The 24,505-nt window shown below is 44.2% G+C and overlaps 1 protein-coding gene across 3 annotated transcripts in view; it reads left to right on the top strand.

Annotated features, from left to right (window-relative positions):
- The window catches only part of tatdn1 (TatD DNase domain containing 1), a 70,883-nt gene that overhangs the window by 11,413 nt on the left and 34,965 nt on the right, over positions 1-24,505 (top strand). The window contains exons 3-8 of one of the 3 annotated variants that reach the window (XM_072467868.1): positions 4,820-4,951; positions 6,044-6,107; positions 9,938-10,009; positions 15,276-15,419; positions 15,560-15,602; positions 19,906-19,991. In XM_072467868.1, coding sequence (XP_072323969.1) covers positions 15,374-15,419; positions 15,560-15,602; positions 19,906-19,991 — 175 coding nt within the window. In that variant the 5' untranslated portion in view covers positions 4,820-4,951; positions 6,044-6,107; positions 9,938-10,009; positions 15,276-15,373. The remainder of the gene's footprint in view (positions 1-4,819; positions 4,952-6,043; positions 6,108-9,937; positions 10,010-15,275; positions 15,420-15,559; positions 15,603-19,905; positions 19,992-24,505) is intronic. The other 2 variants (XM_072467866.1, XM_072467867.1) reach the window with 2 other exon arrangements.

The following is a 24,505-nucleotide window of genomic DNA, read 5'->3' as shown; positions in this document are numbered from 1 at the left end:
TACACAGTCCTCAATCCTGGAGGACAAAATTTTGGCCAACAGTTTGGTGTCTACGTTCAACAGGGAAATCGGCCTGTAAGATCCACATAACTCCGGGTCCTTGTCCCGTTTCAGGATAAGCGAAATCGTGGCCTGTGACATCGTCTGGGGCAAAACCCCTCTTTCACTAGCCTCGTTAAACACCTTCAACAGCACCGGTCCTAATATCCCGGAGAACTTTTTATAGAACTCAACTGGGTACCCATCCGGTCCCGGGGCCTTAATCAACTGCATGGCCTTCAAACCCTCCACTATCTCTTCCAACCTGATCAGGGCCCCCAGCCCTTCTATCAGCCCCCCGTCCACCTTCGGGAATGTCAGCCCCCCCAGGAAGTGCCTCATCCCCTCCTACCCCGCAGGGGGTTCCGACCTATGCAACCTGCTATAAAAGTCCCAGAAGATCTTACTCGCCCCTGCCGAGTCCCCAACTAAGTTCCCATCCCCGTCAATAACTTTCCCTATTTCTCTGGCTGCCTCCCTCTTTCTGAGCTGCTGTGCAAGCATCCTGCTGGCCTTCTCACCGTGCTCGTATATCGCCCCACTCTCCTTTCTGAGCTGTTCCACTTCCCTCCCTGTGGTTAACAAGCCAAATTCCGCTTGGAGCCTCCAACAGCTCCCTTAAAAGCTCTGCCTCTGGAGTTTCTGCATACCTCCTGTCAACTTGTAGAATCTCTTTTACCAGTCGGACCGTCTCTGCCCTATCCGTCCTGCCCCCGTGAGCCCGGATCGTAATCGGCTCTCCTCTCACCACTGCCTTCAGCGCTTCCCAGACCACCGCTGCTGAGACCTCCCCCATATCATTCACCTGCAGGTAGTTCAACATGCAATTCCTCAGCCTCTCGCACACCGCTTCGTCAGCCAATAGCCCTACATCCAACCTCCATTGCGGGCACTGCTTGCTATCCATACTAACCTGCAGGTCAACCCAATGCAGAGCATGGTCTGAGATCGTAATCGCCGAATACCCCGTGTCGACCACCCCTGCCAGTAGGGCCCTACCCAAGACAAAGAAGTAGATCCGTGAGTACACCTTGTGTACGTGGGAGTAAAAAGAAAACTCTTTCACCCTCGGCTGCCTGAATCTCCATGGATACCCCCCTCCCTGCTCCATGAACCCTTTCAGTTCCTTTGCCATTGCTGGCACCCTGCCCGTTGTCGAGCATGACCGATCCAGGCCGGGATCAATAACTATTAAAGTCCCCTCCCATGATCAGCTTGTGCGAGTCCAGGTCCGGAATCTTCCCTAGCACCCTCTTTATAAATTCCACGTCATCCCAATTTGGCGCATATGCATTAACCAGCACTACCTTCATCCCCTGCAGCTTACCACTAACCATGATATAATCGACCTCCCACATCCAAAACTGTTCTACCCACCTCAAATGTCACCCGCTTATTAATCCAGATCGCAACCCCTCTAGTCTTTGTATCCAGCCCCGAGTGGAAAACCTGACTAATCCAGCCTTTCCTCAACCTGACCTGGTCCACTACTCTAAGGTGCGTCTCCTGCAACATTACCATGTCCGCCTTCAGTCCCCTCAGGTGTGCCAACACACATGCCCTCTTCACCGGCCCATTTAGCCCTCGAACATTCCAGGTGATCAGCCTAGTTGATGAGCAAAGTGCCCCCCCCCCCCCACTCCACCGATCAGCCATCCCCTTTCTTGGGCCTGCCTCCAGCCCCTGCGCCGCACATCCTCCGGCCCGCCCCACGGCAGCCCCCAACCTCCTCGCTATCCCTCCACTGAAGTCCCTCCCTCATCAGAACCACTCCTCCTTTCCCCCCCCCCCCCCACTCCCAGCAAGACTATTCTAAAATCTAACCCATCTAGTGAACTAAACATGCACACTCGCCACTGTGCTGCCATGAGCTAGCTCACCCAGCTAGCTTGGTGGCCCCCGGTGCCAAGAAGCCTCCCACCTATTGTTCCCTCGCTCCCCTCCCCCCGCTCGTACAAACAAATTCCCTCATCTAACAATCCCCAGACAAACACCCAACAGCAAGAAAAAACAAAAAAAGCACCACCCACCGAAACTCAACCAGGCACGTCTCCATCCCACAAAAGTGCACATCAATTTATTTTAAAAAAAGGGTAATTGCCAACAACCACCGAAAAAGAACCCAAAAATGGAAAATCAACTTTTTCTCTCCCCACCCCCCACCCCGTCTTAAACAGAACTCCAAAAACAGAAATTAAACAGTAAGAGGAGACAAAACCAATTTAAAACAGAAAAAAATTGCCCAATATCGGCCAACAAGTTGCCTCAAAATTCAAATGTTCTCAGCCCCCCACCAGTCCTTTTCTTTTAGCAAAGTCCAGCACATCTTTGGGCGACTCAAAATAATGATGCTGGTCCTCATGTGTGACCCAAAGACGAGCCAGATACAGTAGGCTGAACTTCACCTTCTTGAAGAAGATTGACTTGACTTGGTTAAAGCCTGCCCTCTTCCTCGCCACCTCCACGCTCAGGTCCTGGTACACCCGCAGGATACTGTTGTCCCACTTGCGTTTGGCCCACCGAAGAATACATTCCTTGTCCAGGAACCTATGAAATCTCACCACCATTGCCCTCAGAGGGTCCACCGCTCACGGCTTCCTCGCAAGCGCTCTATACGCCCTGTCCACCTCCCAGCGGTCGGGGGAATGCCCCCTCCCCCAGCAGTTTTTTGAACATACCCGCTTCATATGCCCCACCATCCGCTCACTCAGCCCCCTCCGGGAGCCCGACAATTCTAAGTTCTGCCGGTGGGACCGATTCGCAAGGCCCTCCACCTTCTCCAGAAGCCTTTTCTGCTGGTCTCGAAGCATCTCCAGCTCCACTGCTGTTTGCTCCTCGTGCTCAGCCAGCGCCTTCTCAACCTTCTGGATAGCCCGATCCTTGGCATCCAATCTGTGCTCCAGCCGATCGATCGATTCTTTAATCGGGTCTAAACATTCCCGCTTCTGCATGGCAAAACCGTCCTGGATGACCTGCACCAACTGTTCCGTTTGCTGTGCCGCCACCCCAGGGGTCCGGCCCTCGGCCATGCTGTCTCCTGCTGCAGCTGCAACACGGCTCTTGGCTAACTTTTTATTTCTGCCTTTTCGTGCACTTCTGGTTCTTTGCTCCATACATTAATACGTGGAAATGGTGCCCAATTGTCTCAGCCTTCGAATTCACTGTCTAAAACCAAAAAAAGATCCGGGGAAAGGTCCAAACGTCTGACCAGAGCGGGAGCCACCAAATGTGCGACTTACTCCTTCATAGTCGCCATAGTCCATTATCAGTAATGTTAACTTTATATCTGGCTGTATAACTACCAGATTGTCACAAACCTCCATCTGATTCACTAATGTCCTGGAGAGGGGTAAATCATCCATCTTTACCCCATCTAGTCTATTTGTGATTCCAGCAATGTTTTTAATTTTTAAATAGCCTAGCAAGATCTCTATTATCAAGAAAGTGGTTCACCACCACTTTCTCAAGGGTAATCAAGGATGGGTGTGAGTCTTGTCTGTAAGTCTCATCCTGTGAATGCATAAAACATTGGTCACCTCTGTTTTAGTTAAAGGTTGCACAGGCAAACAAAAGGAAAAAAACGACTTCCTGGACATCTAAACTAAAACCAGAAAGTACTAGAAATATACAGCTGGTTAATCCACATCTGAAGAGATGGGAGTAAAATACTGTGGATATTGGACAGATGAAATAAAAACTAAATGCTGGAAAAACTCAGCAGTTCTGGCAACATCTGTGGAGTGAGAAAGTGAAGAAGAGTCATATTAGACTCCACTTTGGACGGGATTTTCTGGCCAATCACATTGACTGGATCGCACGGTCCTGCCGACGACGCACGCCCACCACGGTTTTGCAGTGGTGAGGGTTGCATTCAACAGGAAACCCCGCTGACTATGGCAGGACCAGAAGATACCACCGCCAGCCACTAGTGAGCCACCCTCCGTCGCTGTAGAACACCCCACGGTGGGGGAGGAAATCTGGCCCATTAACTCGGCTTCTCTCACCACAGATGCTGCCAGACCTGCTGAACTTTTCCAGCACTTTGTTTTTATTTCTGAAGAGTTAGTGTTTTGGATATGAACTTTTCATCATGAGAATAGACCAAGTGGGTCTGCCCTAAAACATGTTATCATTTTCAGATGCTGGTGGACCTGCTGTATATTTTCAGCGAATATTGGTTTTATCCTTGCTTAAAATTCTTCTTTGCTCTCCTCTTTCACTTCTTGGTTTCCCTGCTTTGCTCTGCACTTCATCTGTCTAGTTTATCATTTTAAATGAAGTTTAATTTTATTTTCGTGCTTAATCTTTGCCAATTTGTCCACCTAACAGTAACTATGTTTCATATTAACTTATTGCATGTGAAACACCTTGAAACATTTTTGAGATAAAAATGCTGCTGCATAAATGTGGTCAGTTCTTCTGTAGTTGTCGCCTCAATACCTGAAAAATGAGAAAGTATAAATGAGGTAGACTTTAAAATTCTTTCTAGAATCTGGCAAATAGGAAAAGTGAAGAAAACAAAACAAAATTAATTTCACCGAGTATCTGAAGAGTAAAAGAGAGAAAAAACAAATTGGATCAAATTCTAGAAACGCAACACTTCGCCTTTCAAAATATAAAGCAGTGTACTTAATTTGCAAATGCTGCTCCATGTGCAGCCAAGAATCTAGCTAGCCAGCAACATGGCTGTTTCGTATGTCGAGAAATTATAAGGTCTTTGCTTATTACCATAATGCTAACTTAATTACCTTCTATATTAAAAACATTATTTAATTACCAGGACCTTGGACATTCAAAGCACCTGATCACTTGTCTTGAATGAGAAGTTATAGGACACCGAATCTGTTTGTGCACTCTTACAGATGATTTTTTGGATGTAATACAGAGAGCTGTCAAAACTGGAGTACAGAAGGTAAACAAAAGTCTGTTTTTTGGCAAAGAGAAAATTATTTTAAAATATTGCTTTTACATTCTATTTGCATATCATTTGAACACTGAAATAGATTTAAAATTGAGATACCAAATCACTCAGTGAAATTGAACCAATTACTGTAGCAATACACTGAGTACCTGGTCAAAATATGGCAAAGATCTCAATTTCTTGACCTGTCAAGGAGTGAATTGCAACAGCTTGGACCCAAATTGTATTTTGAGTATTGTCCCAGAATATTATAGTGGTGGCACAGTGGTTCGCCTCATCGTGCCAGGGACTCTGGTTTGATTCCAGCCTTGAGTGACTATCTATGGAGTTTGCACATTCTCCCTGTATCTACTTGGGTTTCCTCTGGGTGCTCCGGTCTCCTCCCACAGTCCAAAGATGTGCAGGTTCGATGGGGTTACTGGGATTGGGTGGGGAAGTGGGCCAAGGTAGTTTGCTCTTTCAGATGGTCATGCAGACTCGATGGGCCGAATGGCCTGCTTCTGCACTAAGGATGCTATGAAAATGTGGGCTAAGTATCAGCATTTGCTAAAAACATGTATTTGTTTAACCTAAATGCCCTATTCACTGGTTGTGCCTGGTGAAGTCATAGTGTGTTGAGCCTGGATTGTAATTTAGAATATTTGCCACTTTTACCTTGCTGCATGCATTATTTATATTTAAATTTTCCAAATTAAGGGGCAATTTAGCATGGCCAAACCACCCATCCTGCACATCTTTGGGTTGTGAGGGTGAGACCTGCCCAGACACACTGAGAATGTACAAACTCCACATGGACAGTAACCTGGAGGCGGGATTAAACCCAGGTCCTTGGCACCATGTGCAGCAGTGCTAGCCACTGTGCCACCATGTCGCCCGCTGCATGCATTATTATGTATAGATTCTATGGGAACAGATTTTAATAATTGTGCAGAATACAATGAACACAGAATTCATAAGAATTGTATCTCCCTATTATGTTTGTATTCTGTAAGTTATTTGCATGTTTTAAATGACCCTTAAAAAAAAAGTGTGCATCTTCCATTTTAATCCTTTGTCTTGCCTGATGATTTTTCTCTTCTTCAGTTCATGATTACAGGATGCAGTTTGCAAGATAGTAAAGATGCATTGGAACTGGCAAAGTCATGTGGTAAGTTAAGAAACCTGCTCTGCTCCAATATTTTCTTGGCTAATCCTTCAGGGCGGCATTAATTTTGTTGCAGAATTCAGTGCAAATGTTGTTACTGATTTACTTTTTATTCTTTACATTTAAGCTGTTCCAAGGAACAAAACTGTTACTGAAAAAAAAAAATGCAAAGTTAATTTATTTTATGTGTTTTGTATTGTGAATTAAGATGTGTTTCTTGTGTCTATACACTTCTCTAATTCCACTTCACATTTACAATATGGAAAAATATAATTGATCAGCATTTCTGCATAATGTAAAAGTTTCAAACTTAAATTTTATTACTAATAATTCTGAGCATGTTAGCAATTCAACAAAACTTTTGTGGTTCGAGTCAAATTCTTTGGTTACTTTTTTGTTCCCAATTAAAGTGTTGGGTCCTTTGCCAGTGTTAATACATTGTTACCATTATGAAAACATTGTGACCACATTTTTATCGACACCAAAAGTCCACTCGAGATGGACAATCCTGAACTACAAGTCATCTTCTGAGCTGCTTTGTGCAGATGTGTGTACCAGCATGGCCTATTTAGTAGCATTTCCTCTAATTGCATCAAGACACTCTGGGTTTTAGCCTCCTCTATGACTTGAGGACAAGAAAAGGCCCTTCGGCCCATCGCATCGGCGCCAGTCAAAAACAAACATCTAAATTATTCTAATCCCATTTTCCAGCACTTGGCCCAGAGCCTTGTATACCCTGGGATCGCAAGTGCACATCTAATCACATTGGGGCAGCACGGTAGCATTGTGGATAGCACAATTGCTTCACAGCTCCAGGGTCCCAGGTTCGATTCCGGCTTGGGTCACTGTCTGTGCGGAGTCTGCACATCCTCCCCGTGTGTGCGTGGGTTTCCTCCGGGTGCTCCGGTTTCCTCCCACAGTCCAAAGATGTGCAGGTTAGGTGGATTGGCCATGCTAAATTGCCCTCAAGTGTCCAAAAATTGCCCATGGTGTTGGGTGGGGTTGCTGGGTTATTGGGATAGGGTGGAGGTGCCCCCCCCCCCCTCAGTATCCTCTACTCACGAGGAAAACAATCCAAGTCTATCCAATCTCTTCAGAACTAAAACTTTCCAGTCTCGGCAACATCCTGGTTAATCTCCTCTGCACCCTTCCAGCACTATCACATCCCTCCTCTTGTGTGGATTCCAATGGGTGCAGCAATGGTTAGCATTACTGCCTCACAGCACCGAGGACTCTGGTTCGATCCCAGCCCTGGGTCACTGTTTGTGTGCAGTTTGCACATTCTTTCCGTGTCTGCGTGGGTCTCACCCCACAACCCAAAGATGTGCAGGGTAGGTGGATTGGTCATGCTAAATTGCCCCTCAATTGTGAAAAAAATTAGAATTGGGTACTTTAAATCTAAAAAAATAATAATGTGGATTCCAGAACTGCAAACAATACTCTAGCTGTGGTCTAACCAACATTTTATACAGTTCCAGCATAACCTCCCTGCTCTTAAACTGTTAAACATCGGCTAATAAAGGCAAGTATACTAAAGGCCGCCTTTTAAAAAACATTTAGAGTCCAATTAAGGGACAATTTAGCGTGGCCAATCCACCGACCCTGCACATGTTTGGGTTGTGGGGGCGAAACCCACGCAAACACGAAATGTGCAAACTCCACACACAGTGACCCAGAACTGGGATCGAACCTGGGAACTCGGGTGTCGTGAGGCAGCAGTGCTATCCACTGCACCACCGTGCTGCCCCACCATAGGCCTTATCCACTGTATCCAACTGCTGTGCTACTTTAAGGGGCTAGTGTGCATGCACACCAAGATCCCTCTGATCCTTGGTGCTTCCCGGGGTCCTGCCGTTTATCATTTATTCCCTTGTCTTGTTTGACCTACCAAAGTGTATTACCTCAAACTTATCCAAATTGAATTCCACTTTCCCCTGATCAGCCCATCTGACCAGCCTGCCTATATCCTCCTGTAATCGAAGGCTATCGTCCTCGCTATTTACCACCCCACCAATTTTCGTATCATCGGCAAAGTTACTGATCAACCCTCCTACATTCATATCTAAATCATTTATATAAACCACAAGGGCAGCACGGTGGCGTAATGGTAGCACTGCAGTCTCACACCGCCGAGGTTCCAGGTTCGATCCCGCCTCTGGGTGGAGTAACCCTGTGTTTGCGTGGGTTTCGCCCCCACAACCCAAAGAGGTGCAAGGTAGGTGGATTGAACATGCTAAATTGCTCCTTAATTGGAAAAAATGAATTGGGTACTCTAAATTTATAATTGATTTAAAAAAATTATATAAACAGCAAAGGCCCTAACACTGAACCCTTCAGGACCTTAGTGGACACAGGCTTCCAGTCATAAAAACACTCCTCGACCATCAACATCTACTTCATGCCACTCAGCCAATTTTATTTGTATCCCATGGGCACTTATCAGTCTCCCATGTGAGGGAGACCTTATTAAAAGCTTTGCTGAAATCCAAGTCGACTATGTCAAATGCATTTCCCTCATCTACATACCTGGTCACCTCTTCGCAAAATTCAATCAAGTTGGTCACACATGACGTCCCTTTAACAAAATCATGCTGTCTATTCTTGGTTAGTGGGTGGCACGGTAGCAGAGTGGTTAGCACTGTTGCTCCACAGCGCCAGGGTCCCGCGTTCGATTCCCGGCTTGGGTCACTGTCTGTGCAGAGTCTCTGCACGTTTTCCCTGTGACTGCATAGTTTTCTTCCAGTGCTACGGTTTTCTCCCACAGACCAGAAAGACGTGATGTTAGGTGAATTGGACATTTTGAATTCTCCCTTGGTGTACCTGAACAGGTGCCGTAGTGTGGCGACTAGGAGATTTTCACAGTAACTTCATTGCAGTGTTAATGTAAGCCTACTTGTGACAATAATAAAGATTATTTATTTATTAATAATAATCCCTGCCTCTAATGCAGATTAATTCTGACTCTCAGAATTGCTTCCAATAGTTTCCCCACCACTTAGGTTCGAATGAAAGGCCTGTAGCGACCTGGGTTTATCCCTTCGGCCCTTCTTGAATAAGGAAACACATTGGCTATGCTGCAGTCCTTCGGCACCTCTCCTGTGGCCAGAGAGGAATTGGAAATTATTGGCAGCGCTCCTTCTCTTCTTTCCCCCCCCCCCCCCTTGCCTCACTTAGCACTGGGATACATTTCATCTGGCCCTGGAGACTTGCCTACTTTTAAGCCTCCCAGACCATTCGGAACCTGTTCTCTGTCTATGTTAATCTCTTTAATTTTATTAGTCATTCTCCCTGATTTCTATACCTGCACTGTCCCTCTCACGAGTGAACACTGACACAAAGTATTCATTTAAATCCTATCTACATACTCCGACTCCACACAAATTACCTATGTGGTCCTTAATGGGCATTACTCTTTCGCTAGTTAATCTTTTACCCTTAATCAGAGTATCATAGAATTTGCAGTACGGAAGGAGGCCTATCGAGACTGCACCGATCCTTGGAAAGAGCACCCTAATTGAGCCAACACCTCCACCCTACCCCTGTAACCCAATAACCCCACCTAAACTTTTTTGGACACTTAAGGGGCAATTTAGCATGGTCAATCCACCTAACCGGCACGTCTTTGGACTGTGGGAGGAAACCGGAGCACCCGGAGGAAACCCACGCAGACATGGGAGATCGTGCAACACAAGCTGGGAGTTGGATCTGGGAGCTGTGCTAATGTAGTTGTAAAACAACTTAGGATTTTCCTTCATTTTACCTTTTCTTGTCCCCTTTTTACTCTCCTAATTTCCTTTTTAAATTCCCTCTTGCACATTTCGATATGCTTCTAGGGCTTCTGCTGTATTGAGCCTTCGCGATCTGCAGCAAGCCTCCCTTTTTCTCAGAACACCTCGAGATCTGCGGTAAGCCTCCCTTTTTCTCAGAACGCCAGGTTTTCTCCTTGCCCATAATCCAGGCTAACATTACAGTGTTGCATTATCAGAGATGTTGTCCTTGGATGAAACTTAACCGAGTACCTTTCTGGTGATTCAGATTATTCCCCTGCGATTATTTGAAGAAGCAAGGAGTTCTCCTATTCAACTAACCAATACTCCTCATTCAACCAACACCAGCAAAAAGCAGATGAACTGCTGACTCATCTCATTGATTTTAATGGAATCATTATCTGAAGGATCTTGTTCATTTGGAGAGCCTGCAATAACACAATGGGGCCCAATGGACTGGTTCTGTGTCCTAACCATTCTGTGAAAAGTCTGTCTTGTTTACTTGCCTAATAGTCACAACAATTCAAAGTATTTCATTATTATGTTTTACCTCAAGCACTGCAGCAAGATAGAGACTATTTAAATGTAAATATGATGTGTGTAAAGTGCCAGCACATTACAGGAAATATGCAGAAGTGCTGCCACTGCTGTTCATTGATGAGGTCACCCATTATGTTAGTGATATTATTTATTTGCTTGAAAAAATAATGTTTCTAATGGCAAAGTATCATTACTGTATAGTGCTGTGGCTATGGTGACCATTTAGTAATAGTTAAAGTGGCAAATTTCAATATTGAATTTGAAGAATAATATATATTTAAATACGCACTCCAGTTAAGGATCGAGTTTTACTGTCGTTTGACCATAAATATGAAATAGTTTCAATGATGCATTGATATGAAAAGTAGTGTGAGCTGTGTCCTAAAACATAAAATGCTCCAAATACTCAACAGAATAGGCCGCTTTCCTCGGAACTGGGATATGTCAGAGATGCGATGTGGTAAGCTAGTACAAAAGTAGGGGAGAGGTTGGAATAGAACAAAAAGGAAGGCCTATGGTAAGATGGGAGGCAGGAGCGATAAACTGACAAGGTAATCTGATAAGTATAGAAACCAAAAGTTGGTTCTAGAGAAGCTGTAATGGCAACAGAAGAATCATTACTCGTACCTATTGTCTGAAAAAATGGAGGTAGTGGTAATGATTGTTGAACTCCATGTGAAGCCTCCAATTGAAAGGCATGGTGCTGTTCCGTATGCTTCTATTGAGCTTCATTTGGACCAGTGTTGGAGGCTGTGGTCAGCAAGAACGGAGAGGGAATGGGGCAGAGAGTTAAAATGGAAATCTCAGGATCACGGCTACAGACGGAATGAAAGTGTTCAGCAAAGCGATCATCTAATCTTCATTTTGTTCCCCCCGTGTAACACAAAGATACAGAATAAGCAACAGATATTGTAGAGTAAACTGAAACTGTTAAATCACTGCTTCATCTGAAATTAACTTTGGGGCCCTGGATGGTAGGAGGTGAGAAGGTGAAAGCCCCTTTTTCCTTGCTCTGCGCTTGCTTAAAAACTGGTTACATCTTTAACATTTTTCAGTTCTAATGTAGGTCACCAATTTGAAATGTGTTTCCCTCTCCTTAAATGCACAGTTTATTTTCACTTTTCTTTCAGATTTCCAGCATCTGTAATATTTTTGCTATTTTGTTACGGCTTTTATGCCAAATCTTAATCTGAAGTCTTGAGTCCACAAAAAATTTTGCAAGATGCATTCTAAAATGGTTTGCACCACCTCTTCCTAGATTTCATCGGTTGTGGTATAATAATCCGATTGCTGAGAAGTAAAATTTCAAAAGTACTTGAAGAAATTGATGGGTGTGCTTTTAATTTTAAGAAAGTGAGCACACATAACAGTGAAATTAAACATTAGCACAGTTGCAAAGTGGAATTCTGAACATATAAATAGATAAGTGTTTACCATCCATAAGAAAGTTGCATTTATGCATGCCTTTCAAGGTACCAGCACATTCCAAAGCCCTTGGGCAGCACGGTAGCACAGTGGTTAGCACAGTTGCTTCACAGCTACAGGGTCCCGGGTTCGATTCCCAGCTTCACTGTCTGTGGAGTCTGCACATTCTCCCTGTGTCTGCGTGGGTTTCCTCCGGGTGCTCCGGTTTCCTCCCACAGTCCAAAGATGTGCAAGTTAGGTGGCTTGGTCATGCTAAATTGCCCTTGGGAGTCCAAAAAGTTTAGGTGGGGTTACTGGGTTATGGGGATAAGTTAGAAGTGTGGGCTTAAATGGGGTGCTCTTTCCAAGAGCCGGATTCTATGATTTATAGCCACCAATGTTGTTGTGTTTTTAAAAAATAAATTTAGGGAGTACCCAATTATTTTTTCTCCAATTAAGGGGCAATTTAGCGTGGTCAATCCACCTAACTTGCACATCTTTGGGTTGTGGGGGTGAAACCCACAGACATGGGGAGAATGTGCAAACTCCACATGGACAGTGACCAGGGCCGGGATTCAAACCCAGGTCCTGAGCACCGCCGTCCCAGTGCTAACCACTGCGCCACATGCTGCCCTTCCAATGTTGTTTTTGATGTGTTCTAAAAAGCTACTTCCAGCATTGCCAGTAGATACTGGTTTCAGGTTGTTAACTGAAATATAAATCCAGCTGAGAACTAGCTTAAAAACCCCATTACTTTGTTTAAAGGGGAAAGATACAAATGGGCTGAAAAATCAAAATTACTTTGAATTTTAAAAACTACAACTTTCATTAAGTATGCAAGATGCTCCAGGAAACAGATGAATAATTTTTTAAAATTTGTACATGGATTTTGAGCATCAGTGGACATGCCCGCATTTATTGCCCATTCTTAATTGTCCTTTGGGAAAGTGGGGGAGAGCTCCTGTTGGGAATGGAATTCCAGGATTTTGACCCAGCAACAGTGAAGCAACTGCACTTCCAAGTCAGAAAAATATGTGACTCTGAGAAACCTGCAGGTGGTAGTGTTTCTTTGCACTGCTGCCCTCTTCTGAGTGGTGAAGATCATGAGTTAACTCACAGAAGTTTGTCGAGGTGCTATCTGTTGAAGGAGTCTTGGTGAGTTGCTGTAGTGCACCTTGTATGTGTTGCACACTGCTGCCATTGTGTGCCACTGGTGGTGGAGTGAAAAGGTGACTCCCAACTTCCAGCCTTTGTCCTTCTATTCACCATAACATTTTCGAAGCTATCAATCTGCTCAATCAAACCCTCACCGCTGCCTTTGCCCATGTCCCCATTAAAGCCACTGCACTCTCACTGCACATTCCTTCTAGTACAGCCCTCAATGTTGCTCCTTTAGGTCCAAGAGATGTAGACTTAAATGTTTATGGCAGACAACTGGTTTAACCATTCATTGCCAGAACCATACAAAGTACCATTGTGCCGTGCTCTCCGAAGTTTAAACAGCATAAGCCAAGATCATCCTGGAATGCAAAGATAACCACCAGTTTCTCCCAGAGCAAAGCTGTCTTTTTAAAGCCCTCTTTCCTGCACTCTACTCCAAAAACAAGTGTGAGGAACGTTTGTCACTTAAGATACATCCATTCAACTGCCTCTGTTGCTTTCCACAGTTCCCCTAGCTGAACCTTCTCTAAGATTCCTTCATGCCCCACCCTGAGCTTGAACTCTTTCTCCAATTTCTCTTCTATCTCCCTTCATGCCCTCTCCAAGCTCATGTTGTAGATGAGACCCATCTCCTGATCCCTCGGACCTGTTCCCACAAAATTGCTGACAACCAACTTCCATATTCGTCCAATGTTAAATGGTCTTGTTAACTGTTCACTCTCCTCTGGTATCCTGATCAAATTTGGTTCCAACATCCCCAGCCTCAGAAACACCCATTCTTGATCCTTCTGACCTTGCAAACTACAGCCCCATCTCCATTATCCCATTCCTCTCAAGTCCTTGAATGTGTTGTTGCCTCCCAAATCCGTGCCCATCTTCCCCACAACTCCCATGTTTGAACTACTCCAATTGATCTTCTGCATCTGCCACAGTACCAATTGGTGCAATCAAATGGTATTATCAGAATCACAATTGGCATCCTATGTGACTATGACAAAGATAAACCATCTCTGTGAATCCTTCTCTATCGTCCAGCTGGGTGAGGCTGCACCTGCCTAGTTTCTTTGTCTATTTGGTCATATCCAGATAATCACTGTGCATGGCTTCTCTCCCTTCACCTGCACTGTTACATCTAAATCTGGAATCTCCATCCTTGACCACCTATTCTCAGCTTCAAGCTGCACCTTGACGACATTATCTGAAAATTTGTCCGGTTCAATATGATGGCACCCCTCTCAACCACTCCAGTGCCTCCGATTTGTTGCACTGTTGTCTGACGTCCGGTTCTGGATGAGAAGAAATTTGATCAAATTGAGTATTGTGAAGACTAAAGATAGTTGTCTGCAGTCCCTGCCACAAACCCATTCCCTAATTACCAGCTGGCCCTGGCCACTGAATAAAGCTCAACCAGGTTGCTCGTAAATTTGACGTCCTATTTGACCCTGGGATGAGGTACCGACCACGCACTTTTTTCTTTCCATTTTCAAGACCACCCACTTTCACCTCTGTAGTATTGCCCTCCGTTCCCCGAGCCTCAACGTATCTTCTGTTGAAAATCTTGTCATACATTTGTTGCCTCTAGACTCAACTATTCCAATGATCTCTGGCAGCCCCCCACCTTTCACCCCCCCCCCCCACCCCCCCCCCCCCCCCCCATAAACCTAAGCTCATGCAAAACTCTGCCATCTGTATCTTTACTTGCACTAATTCCAGTTCATCCATCATCTCTACGTTCACTCCTAGTCTGGCAGCGCCTCAGTATTAAATTTTCATCTTGTTCTCAAATTTCTCCATGTCTTCACTCCTGGCTATCTCAGTAAGCTCCTGCAACCCTCTTGGAACTCTGATTATCCAATTCTAGCTTTTTCTCTACATCTCCAGTTGTAATTGCCTTTGGTGGCTGGCTGTGCCTTCAGTTGTCTGGATCCTAGGTTCTGGAGTTTCCATCCTAAGATTCTTTGCCTTCCTACCGCTTTCTCCTCCTTTAAACACTGCTTAAACCTACTTCCTTGACACAGTTTTTGGTTACCTGTCCGAATATCTCCTTGTGTTGTTGGCAAATTTTGTAATAACACACTCCTGTGAAGCACCCTGGGGCATGTGCTATATAAATGCACACTGTTGTAGATGTAGTTACCTTGTTAATTCTCTATTTCAAACACCTGCATGATATCACCTCCTTAAGCGCCTCATTGCCAGGGAATATAGCCCAAGTTTACAAGGTTTCTCGCATGGTCATGCTGAATGGTTCTATGAAAAAAATGCTGTTGATTTTCTATTTAATACCATTACTTCACAGATACCTTCTACAGTACAATTGGTTGTCACCCCACACACTCTAGTGAATTTGAGCAGAATAATCCAGAGCAGTACCTGTCTGATCTTAAAACACTGGCCATGGAGAACAAAGGGAAAGTTGTGGCCATTGGGGAATGTGGCTTGGGTAAGTTTTTTAAAATGTTACTTGTTCTCTTACAGGGTTGTTTTTACATTGTTTCCTGATGGAAACAACCTGGTTAGTTACTGTAACCAGGGCTAAATATTGATGATAATGTTAGTTACTGGTTCTTGTTGTTATTACAGATTTTGACAGATTGGAATTCTGTCCCAAAGAGATTCAACTAAAGTAAGTAGTTGATATTTTTCAAGCAGTTCATATAAGCCACAGACATCTAGTTTTCACCCATCTCCAAATTCCTTTTTGCACCATAGATTACTGTTAACTACTCCTGCATAATATTCCTACAGAGATAGTAATACCCAAACGTAAGTGGACAGTAGTGAGAACTTCATATTTGTTTTGTCAACTTTTAAATTATTCTTGCATGCAGATTATTCCTGTTGATGTGCAATTGACCTCTTGTAATGTAGTGCAATGAATCGTAGAATGGTTACAGCTCAGGAGGAGACCATTCGTCATGCCCATGTTAGAAATCAGCAAGAGCAATTCCCCTAGTCTCACTCTCATGCCTTTACTCCGTAGTCCTGAAGATTTCTTCTCTTCAGATAATTATCCAATTCCCTTTTGCAAGCCACAATGAATCTCGGGCTGTGCATTCTAGATCTTAACCACTTGCTGAGTACCTCCGGTTCTTTCGCCATTCACTGGTGTCTCTGGTTCTCTTCCAACCGTCAGCCAGTGGGACCAGTTTCTCCCTATCTAGTTCCCTCCTTATTTTGAACACTTCCATCAAATCCCCTCTCAACCTTCTGTCCTTCACTAAGGAGAACATTCCCAGCTTCACCTAGCCATGCAACTGAAGCCTCATCCACAGAACCATTCTTATAAATCTTTTCTGCTTCCTCTCCAATGCCTTCACATCCTTTCTAAAATATGGTACCCAGAATTGGGCACAGTATTCCAGTTGAAGCCAAACCATTGTTTATAAAATTTCATCAAAATTTCCCTTGCTTTTAATTTTGATTGATCTTAGTCCTTTTATTTAATCTTTTCTTTTTGCATTTGAAATTTCAAATTTTTTGATGGTCTTCTGCTGAACGATGCAACAACTTCAATGATTTGTGCACATAAAGCTTCTGGCCCCACATCTCCTTTAAACTTAAACTGTATCCTTTATTTTCTATTACCTCCCCTCCTTCCTCCCAGCAAAATTAACTTTTCACACTTCTCCGCATTATATTTTATTTGCTGCATGTCTGTCCATTCTACCAACCTATGCTCTCTTGAAGCAATTCCAGGATTTGTCAAGAAAGTGCATTGAAGCTTTGTTACAATAAGGGCCTTTGGTCTAAAATAATTAAGGTCCGTTTAATCTTGTGCTTGATCAGCTGAAACAGCACATGATGATTTTTGATGAAACACAAAAACAGAAGTAGGTCTCTACTGGGTTTGTGGGATTCATTTCAAGGGATAAAATCAAGATATTTATTTTACTGTATCTGTAAAACCAGGAAGAAAAGCTGCAGATTAAATAAAAGATTACTGAATAAAGTTTGGAGGAAATCTTTAATGAGTTAAATAAGTTACTAACAAATTAGGTTACCCTGCCAAATTTTAGATAAATTATATTTCTATGATATGCTAAGCAGATTCATGAAAGGATAATTTAAAGCAGAATTGCAGTGTTATAACTGAAGGTGTGAAAGATAGATTATCACCTCTAATGTGAAAATATATTCCCTTTATTTTAGACAGAATATATTTTATAGTGTTTGTTGCTGAGTAGTAGTTAATTGTTCATTTTAATGTCAAGACAATATTATTTTCAAATTTCGATATGATGCAAAATATTTGCATTAAACCTATGTGATCAGAGTTATTGGCCTAGCTTCCTGTTTCCATTCCCCCTCCATCCCATTCATTGGGCAGCATCTCTCTTGTCTCAAAACAGCTTCCTAAAAGCTAGGATACATTGAACATACATTCATATTATTAAGTAGCAAGTTTTTAAAAAAAATATTTTATTGAAAATTTTTGGTCAACCATCACAGTACATTGTGTATCCTTTACACAATAATATAACAGTATAAATAACAATGACCTGTTTTATAAACAAAGAATAAATAATATATAACGAAAACTAAATGGCAACTGCCTTGTCTCAGATAAACACTCTCCAAAAATATGATTTAACAGTCCAATATACAATTATTTATAGCAACGGCCTATACATATTATACATATATATTAATAACCCTGAGACACCTTCTGGTCTCCCCCCCCCCCCCCCCCCCCCCGGGCGGCTGCTGCTGCCTTCTTCTTTTCCATTCCCTCTATCTTTCTGTGAGGTATTCGACGAACGGTTGCCACCGCCTGGTGAACCCTTGAGCCGATCCCCTTAGGACGAACTTAATCCGTTCCAGCTTTATAAACCCTGCCATGTCATTTATCCAGGTCTCCACCCGCGGGGGCTTGGCTTCCTTCCACATCAACAGTATCCTGCGCCGGGCTACTAGGGACGCAAAGGCCAAAACATCGGCCTCTCTCGCCTCCTGCACTCCCGGCTCTTGTGCAACCCCAAATATAGCCAACCCCCAGCTTGGTTCGAACTGGACCCCCACTACTTTCGAAAGCACCTTTGTCACCCCCACCCAGAACCCCTGTAGTGCCAGACATGACCAGAACATGTGGGTGTGAGTCGCTGGGCTTCTCGAGCATCTCGCACACCTATCCTCTACCCCCCAAAATTTACTGAGCCCTGCTCCAGTCATATGCGCCCTGTGTAACACCTTAAATTGAATCAGGCTTAGCCTGGCACACGAGGACGATGAGTTTACCCTACTTAGGGCATCCGCTCACAGCCCCTCCTCAATCTCCTCCCCCAGCTCTTCTTCCCATTTTCCTTTCAGCTCATCTACCATAATCTCCCCCTCGTCCCTCATTTCCCTATATATATCTGACACCTTACCGTCCCCCACCCATGTCTTTGAGATTACTCTGTCCTGCACCTCATGCGTCGGGAGCTGCGGGAATTCCCTCTCCTGCTGCCTCGCAAAAGCCCTCCGTTGCATATACCGGAATGCATTCCCTTGGGGCAACCCATATTTCTCGGTCAGCGCTCCCAGACTTGTGAACTTCCCATCCACAAACAGATCTTTCAGTTGCGTTACTCCTGCTCGTTGCCATATTCCAAATCCCCCATCCATTTTCCCCAGGGCAAACCTATGGTTATTTCTTATCGGGGACCCCACCAAGGCTCCCGTCTTTCCCCTATGCCGTCTCCACTGTCCCCAAATTTTCAAAGTCGCCACCACCACCGGGCTTGTGGTGTATTTCTTCGGTGAGAACGGCAATGGGGCCGTCACCATAGCTTGTAGGCTAGTCCCCCTACAGGACGCCCTCTCCAATCTGTTCCACGCCGCTCCCTCCTCTTCTCCCATCCACTTACTCACCATTGAGATATTGGCGGCCCAGTAGTACTCACTTTGGCTCGGTAGTGCCAGCCCCCCCCCCCCCCCCCCCCCTATCCCTACTACGCTGTAAGAATCCCTTCCTCACTCTCGGGGTCTTCCCGGCCCACACAAAACTCATGATACTCTTTTTGATCCTTTTGAAAAAAGCCTTCGTGATCACCACCGGGAGGCACTGAAACACAAAGAGGAATCTCGGGAGGACTACCATTTTAACCGCCTGCACCCTCCCTGCCAGTGACAGGGATACCATGTCCCATTTCTTGAAGTCCTCCTCCATTTGTTCCACCAATCGCGTTAAATTTAACCTATGCAATGTACCCCAATTCTTGGCTATCTGGATCCCCCAGTAACGAAAGTCCCTTGTTACCTTCCTCAGCGGAAAGTCCTCTATTTCTCTGCTCTGCTCCACTGGATGCACCACAAACAACTCACTTTTCCCCATGTTCAGTTTATATCCTGAGAATTCTCCAAACTCCCGAAGTGTCCGCATTGTCTCTGGCATCCCCTCCTCCGGATCCGCTACATATAACAACAAATCATCCGCATACAGAGATACCCGGTGTTCTTCTCCTCCTCCAAGTACTCCCCTCCACTTCTTGGAACCCCTCAATGCTATTGCCAGGGGCTCAATCGCCAGTGCAAACAGTAATGGGGACAGAGGGCATCCCTGCCTTGTCCCTCTATGGAGCCGAAAGTATGCAGATCCCCGTCCATTCGTGACCACACTCGCCACTGGGGCCCTATACAACAGCTGCACCCATCCAACATACTCATCTACAAAACCAAATCTCCTCAGCACCTCCCACAAATAATCCCACTCTACTCTATCAAATGCTTTCTCGGCATCCATCGCCACCACTATCTCCGCTTCCCCCTCTGGTGGGGGCATCATCATTACCCCTAGCAGCCTACTGAATATTCGTATTCAGCTGTCTCCCCTTCACAAACCCAATTAAGTAGCAAGTTGATGTTACGACCTTAACCGGTAGTTATTTTTCTTTTTTGTACATAATTGGTAAAACTTAGAAATAATGAGAACATACTTTTGCTTTCAGATACTTTGAAAAGCAGTTTGACTTGGCTGAAGAAACTAAGTTGCCTATGTTTCTACACTGCAGAAATTCTCATCCAGAATTTTTAGGTATGATTGAAATAAGATGGCAGAATTTCTATCAAATAAAAATCGGGATCCTCAATGGTTGAATGATTCATAGTGTAAAACTAGTCCTTGAGTGCTGGCTCTAGTTTGATCAGTGATGATCTGAATCAAGGGTAACAGCCAGTGTTAGGATCCCTGTAGAGACCGATTTATTTCCCAAACAACAAATGGAAATAAACCAGTGGACAAAATTTCACTTTTTATTAACTATAAGAAACAAAATAAAATCGACTTAAATCAAACATTAATTAACAGGCAACTGACCTCAAACTAAAGAATTAAAGGGTAATTTTGCACTGACTAACACAACCAAAATATGTCTCACAAAACACTTTATTGCAGTGCTGTACTTCTGGCCAATATGTAGCACTAGAGAAACAGTCCCACAGTCGCTCCCAGCTCACCAGTGGAGGTTTGTTTCTCCCCGCCACGCCAGGTTGAAACTTCCAGTTTCCTTTCACAATCGTTCCACTCAGTCCACATTTTCTTTTTGACTTTCCATTCCTTAAAATCTTCAAGAACCCATGTGTTCTATTCACTTTCTTGGTGAAAGCAAACTCTTAGCAGCATCCTGTTTGGTCGTTATCGCAATAACAGTTTCCCCTATTTTCCCAAAGCCATAGGTCCTTTGTCTCCATGAACCAGAGGATGCTCTCCCCTTTGAGAGCTGACTGGCGGTGCTTTAACTGGAGGGTCACCACACCTCCGGCGAAGGGCGAGTTTGAGAAGGCCTTCACTCTTTTCAATAAATTTTAGAGTACCCAATTATTGTTTTCCAATTTAGTGTGTCCAATCCACCTAACCTGTCCATCTTTGGATTGTGGGGGTGACACGGGGAGAATGTGCAAACTCCACACGGACAGTGATCCAGGGCCACGATTCGAACCTGGGTCCTCAGCGCCGTAGGCAGCAGTGCTAACCACTGTGCCGCATGCCGCCTGAGAAGGCCTTCATGAATCACCTCAACTGGTACAGGAATTGAACCAGCACTGTTGCTGTCACTCTGCACCATGAACCAACTGTCCAGCCAACTGATCCCCCTCGACAGAAGTCTACAAGATTATGGCAGGCATGGACAGAGTGGATAGTCAAAAGCTTTTTCCCAGGGTGTAAGAATCAATTACGAGGGGACATAGGTTTAAAGTACGAAGGACAAGGTTTAAAGTAGATGTAGAAGGCTAATGTTTTACACAGTGGTGGGAGCCTGGAACTCGCTGTCAGGGGAGGTAGTGGAGACAGATAGGATAATGACTTTCAAGGGGTGTATACAGCACAGGAATAGGCCCTTTGGCCCTCCAAGCCTGCGGCGATCACGTGTCTGTCCTATCTGGACCAACCGCCTGTATCCTTCTATACCTGTCTGTTCTTGTGTCTATCTAGATAACTCTTAAAGATCACTAACGTATCTGCCTCAACCACCTCACTTGGCAGTGTTTTCCAGGCCGCCACCACCCTCTGTGTGGAAAAACTTCCCCCGCACATCTCCACTGAACCTATCCCCCTCGCCTTGAACTTGTGCCCCCTTGTGATTTGTCATTTCCGCCTGGGAAAAAGCCTCCAACTGTTCACCCTATCTACCCCTCATAATTTTATAAACTTCTTATCAGATCGCCCCCCAATCATCTGTCTTTTCTGGGAGAACAATTCCAGTTTATTCAATCTCCTCATAGCTAATACCCTCCATACCAGGCAACATCCTAGTAAATCTTTTCTGTACTCTTTCCAAAGCCTCCACCTACTTCTGGTAGTGCGGTGACCAGAATTGGACACAGTATTCCAAATGTGGCTGAACCAATGTTCCATATAACTAACATAATTTGCAAACTTTTATACTCTGCCACGTCTGATGAAGGCAAGCATGCCATACGCTTTTTTTAACCACCATTTCCACTTTTAAGGATCTGTGGATCTGCACGCACAGATCTGTGTATCAATGCTCCTGGTGGTTCTGCCATTTATTTTATAGCTCTCACCTGAATTGGATCTACCAAAATGCATCACCTCGCATTTGGCTAGGTTAAATTCCATCTGCCATTTCCCTGCCCAATTTTGCAGCCTATCTATATCCTGTTGTATTCTCTGACAATCTTTATCTCTATCTGCAACTCCAGCAATCTTCGTATCATCCACAAACTCTAATCAGACCAGCTATGTTTTCTTCCAAGTCATTTATATACATTACAAACAGCAGAGGTCCCAGTACTGATCCCTGCGGAACACCACTTAGTTACAGACCTCCAATCGGAAAAACACCCTTCCACTGCTATCCTCTGTCTTCTATTGCCACACCAGTTTTGAATCGATTTAGCTAGTTCACCCCTATCCCGTGTGATTTAATCTTGCACCAGCCTGCCCTGAGGGATCTGGTCAAATGCTTTACTAAAGTCCATGTAGACAACCTCCACAGTCCTTCCCTCGTCAATCATTTTTGTCACCACCTCAAAAAACTCAGAATAACCTCCCTTGTATAAAATCATGCTGTCTGTCACTAATAAGACCATTTAAATGTGCATCGATCCTATCTCTGAGAATCTTTTCCAACAATTTCACGATCACTGACGTCAAGCTCACTGGCCTATAATTACCAGGGTTATCCTTGCAACCCTTTTGAAATAATGGTGCAACATTTGGCTCTCCTCCAATCCTCTGGGATCTCACCTGTGGCCAACGATGACACAAAGGTTTGTTAGAGGCCCAGCGTTTTCATCGCTTGTCTCCCTCAGCAATCTGGTATAGATGCCATCTGGCCTTGGGGATTTGTCTACCTTAATGCTTTGTAACACACCTAACACTTCCTCGTAATAATGACTTGTTCTAAAGTGTTTACATATCCCTCTGAGATATCACGAATCAACGTGTCCCTCTCCTTTGTGAATACCAATTAAAAGTATTCCTTAAGGATTTCACCTACTTCCTTGAGTTCTACGCCTAATTTCCCACACTTTGTTCTTGAGCGGACAAACTCTTTTTCTAGCTACCCTCTTGTTCCTAATACAGTATAAAATGCCTTGGGATTCTCCTTAATCCTGTCCGCCAAGGATAACGTAAAGTTCAGCATTCTTGAAAATTTGTTCAAGGCAAATAATGTTTAACTGATTAAGTTTTTCAATTAATTGACAGATTGTTGAAGAGAGTAAAGTGTTTGCTGTGGTGTAAATGGATATTGGAAAGGCAAGGTTAAGGTGCTGCACAACAGGCCTGTCAGCAAAATTGGTGAAAAATGGGAAAGTTGCAGCATGGATACAAAGTTGGCTGAGTGACCGGAAACAGTAATGGTGAATGGTTGTTTTTTGTAGACTAGAGGAAGGTATACAGTGGTGTTCCCCGGGAGGTCAGCACTAGGACCACTGCATTTTGTTATCTATATTAATGATAATTAAAATTGGCAGATAATACAATACTTGGACGTATTGTGAACTGCAAGGAGAATAGTTAGACTTCAAAGTGGACATAGGCATTTCCATTACTGAATCACCCACCATCAACGTCCTGGAGGTTCCCATTGACCAGACATTTAACTGGACCAGGCAAATAAATATTGTGGCTGCAAGAACAGGTCAGAGGCCAGGAATTCTGCTGCAAGAAACTCACCTAACAGAGTAAGGGTTTGCAAGGAGCGGAGACTACACCAGAGTGAGATGTAGACCGAGTGTGAAGTTGGGCATTGGTTCACCTGTCAAGTTCGGTCAGATTTTCTCGAGTTTAAATTCAGATTAGGAGTCTGGCTCTGACATAGAACTTTGAAATTTCAAGTTAGTAAATAGCCTAGTTAAATAGAGGCTGCCTGGCAATAGCAGTTAACTGTCAAATCAGCTGAAAGTGGTTGCCTTGCATAGCTGTTAGCTATGGTAGCATGAAACTGATCTAGCTGGTGAGTCAGTAGTGAGTCTAAAAGCAGATAGGTTTTCAAACTGCCTAGAAAAAGGAGGTTCACAGAAAGGAGACTGCGGTAGAGTCAGATGTCGACTGAGTGTGAAGTTGGGAATTTGATTCATTTGGGAATTCAGTGCAGAGGGGGAAAAGATGCACTCCTTTTTCTACCTTTTTTTCATCTTATCGTAGCTGCAGAAGGCATTGCATTCCAGAAATAGAGGATAACCTAGAAACAGCAGCAAGTGTTTTAGGAGATGGGGGTGAGTCGGTGGGATCAGAGCATTGAAAAGATCGAAGTGTGACATAACAGGAAAAAGCATTTTCTATTTTTCGCATCGACTCCAAGGAATTTTAATCATGACATAAATTCAGGACTGGAGTTATTAATTAAAAAATGTAATTAAGAAAAAAATAATTTGTTAATGAAAACACAAAGAGGAGTGATGTGTTGTCGCTGTAGATTGTTAGGAGCTGATGGATGCCAGTGTGATCTACAACTGCATCCATAGTAAACTGTGTTTGTGGCTTGAGGAACTCTGGATCAGTGGTGATCAGCTGGAGGGTGAGCTTTCAGTCACTGTGATGCATCAGGGAGGAGGTAAAAAGCTGGACAGTTACGAATT

This window comes from Scyliorhinus torazame, chromosome 11 (assembly GCF_047496885.1).
Source record: "Scyliorhinus torazame isolate Kashiwa2021f chromosome 11, sScyTor2.1, whole genome shotgun sequence".
Taxonomy (NCBI): Eukaryota; Metazoa; Chordata; class Chondrichthyes; order Carcharhiniformes; family Scyliorhinidae; genus Scyliorhinus; species Scyliorhinus torazame.
Note: the sequence above shows the minus strand (reverse complement) of the source record. Positions and strands in the feature narration are given on the sequence as shown.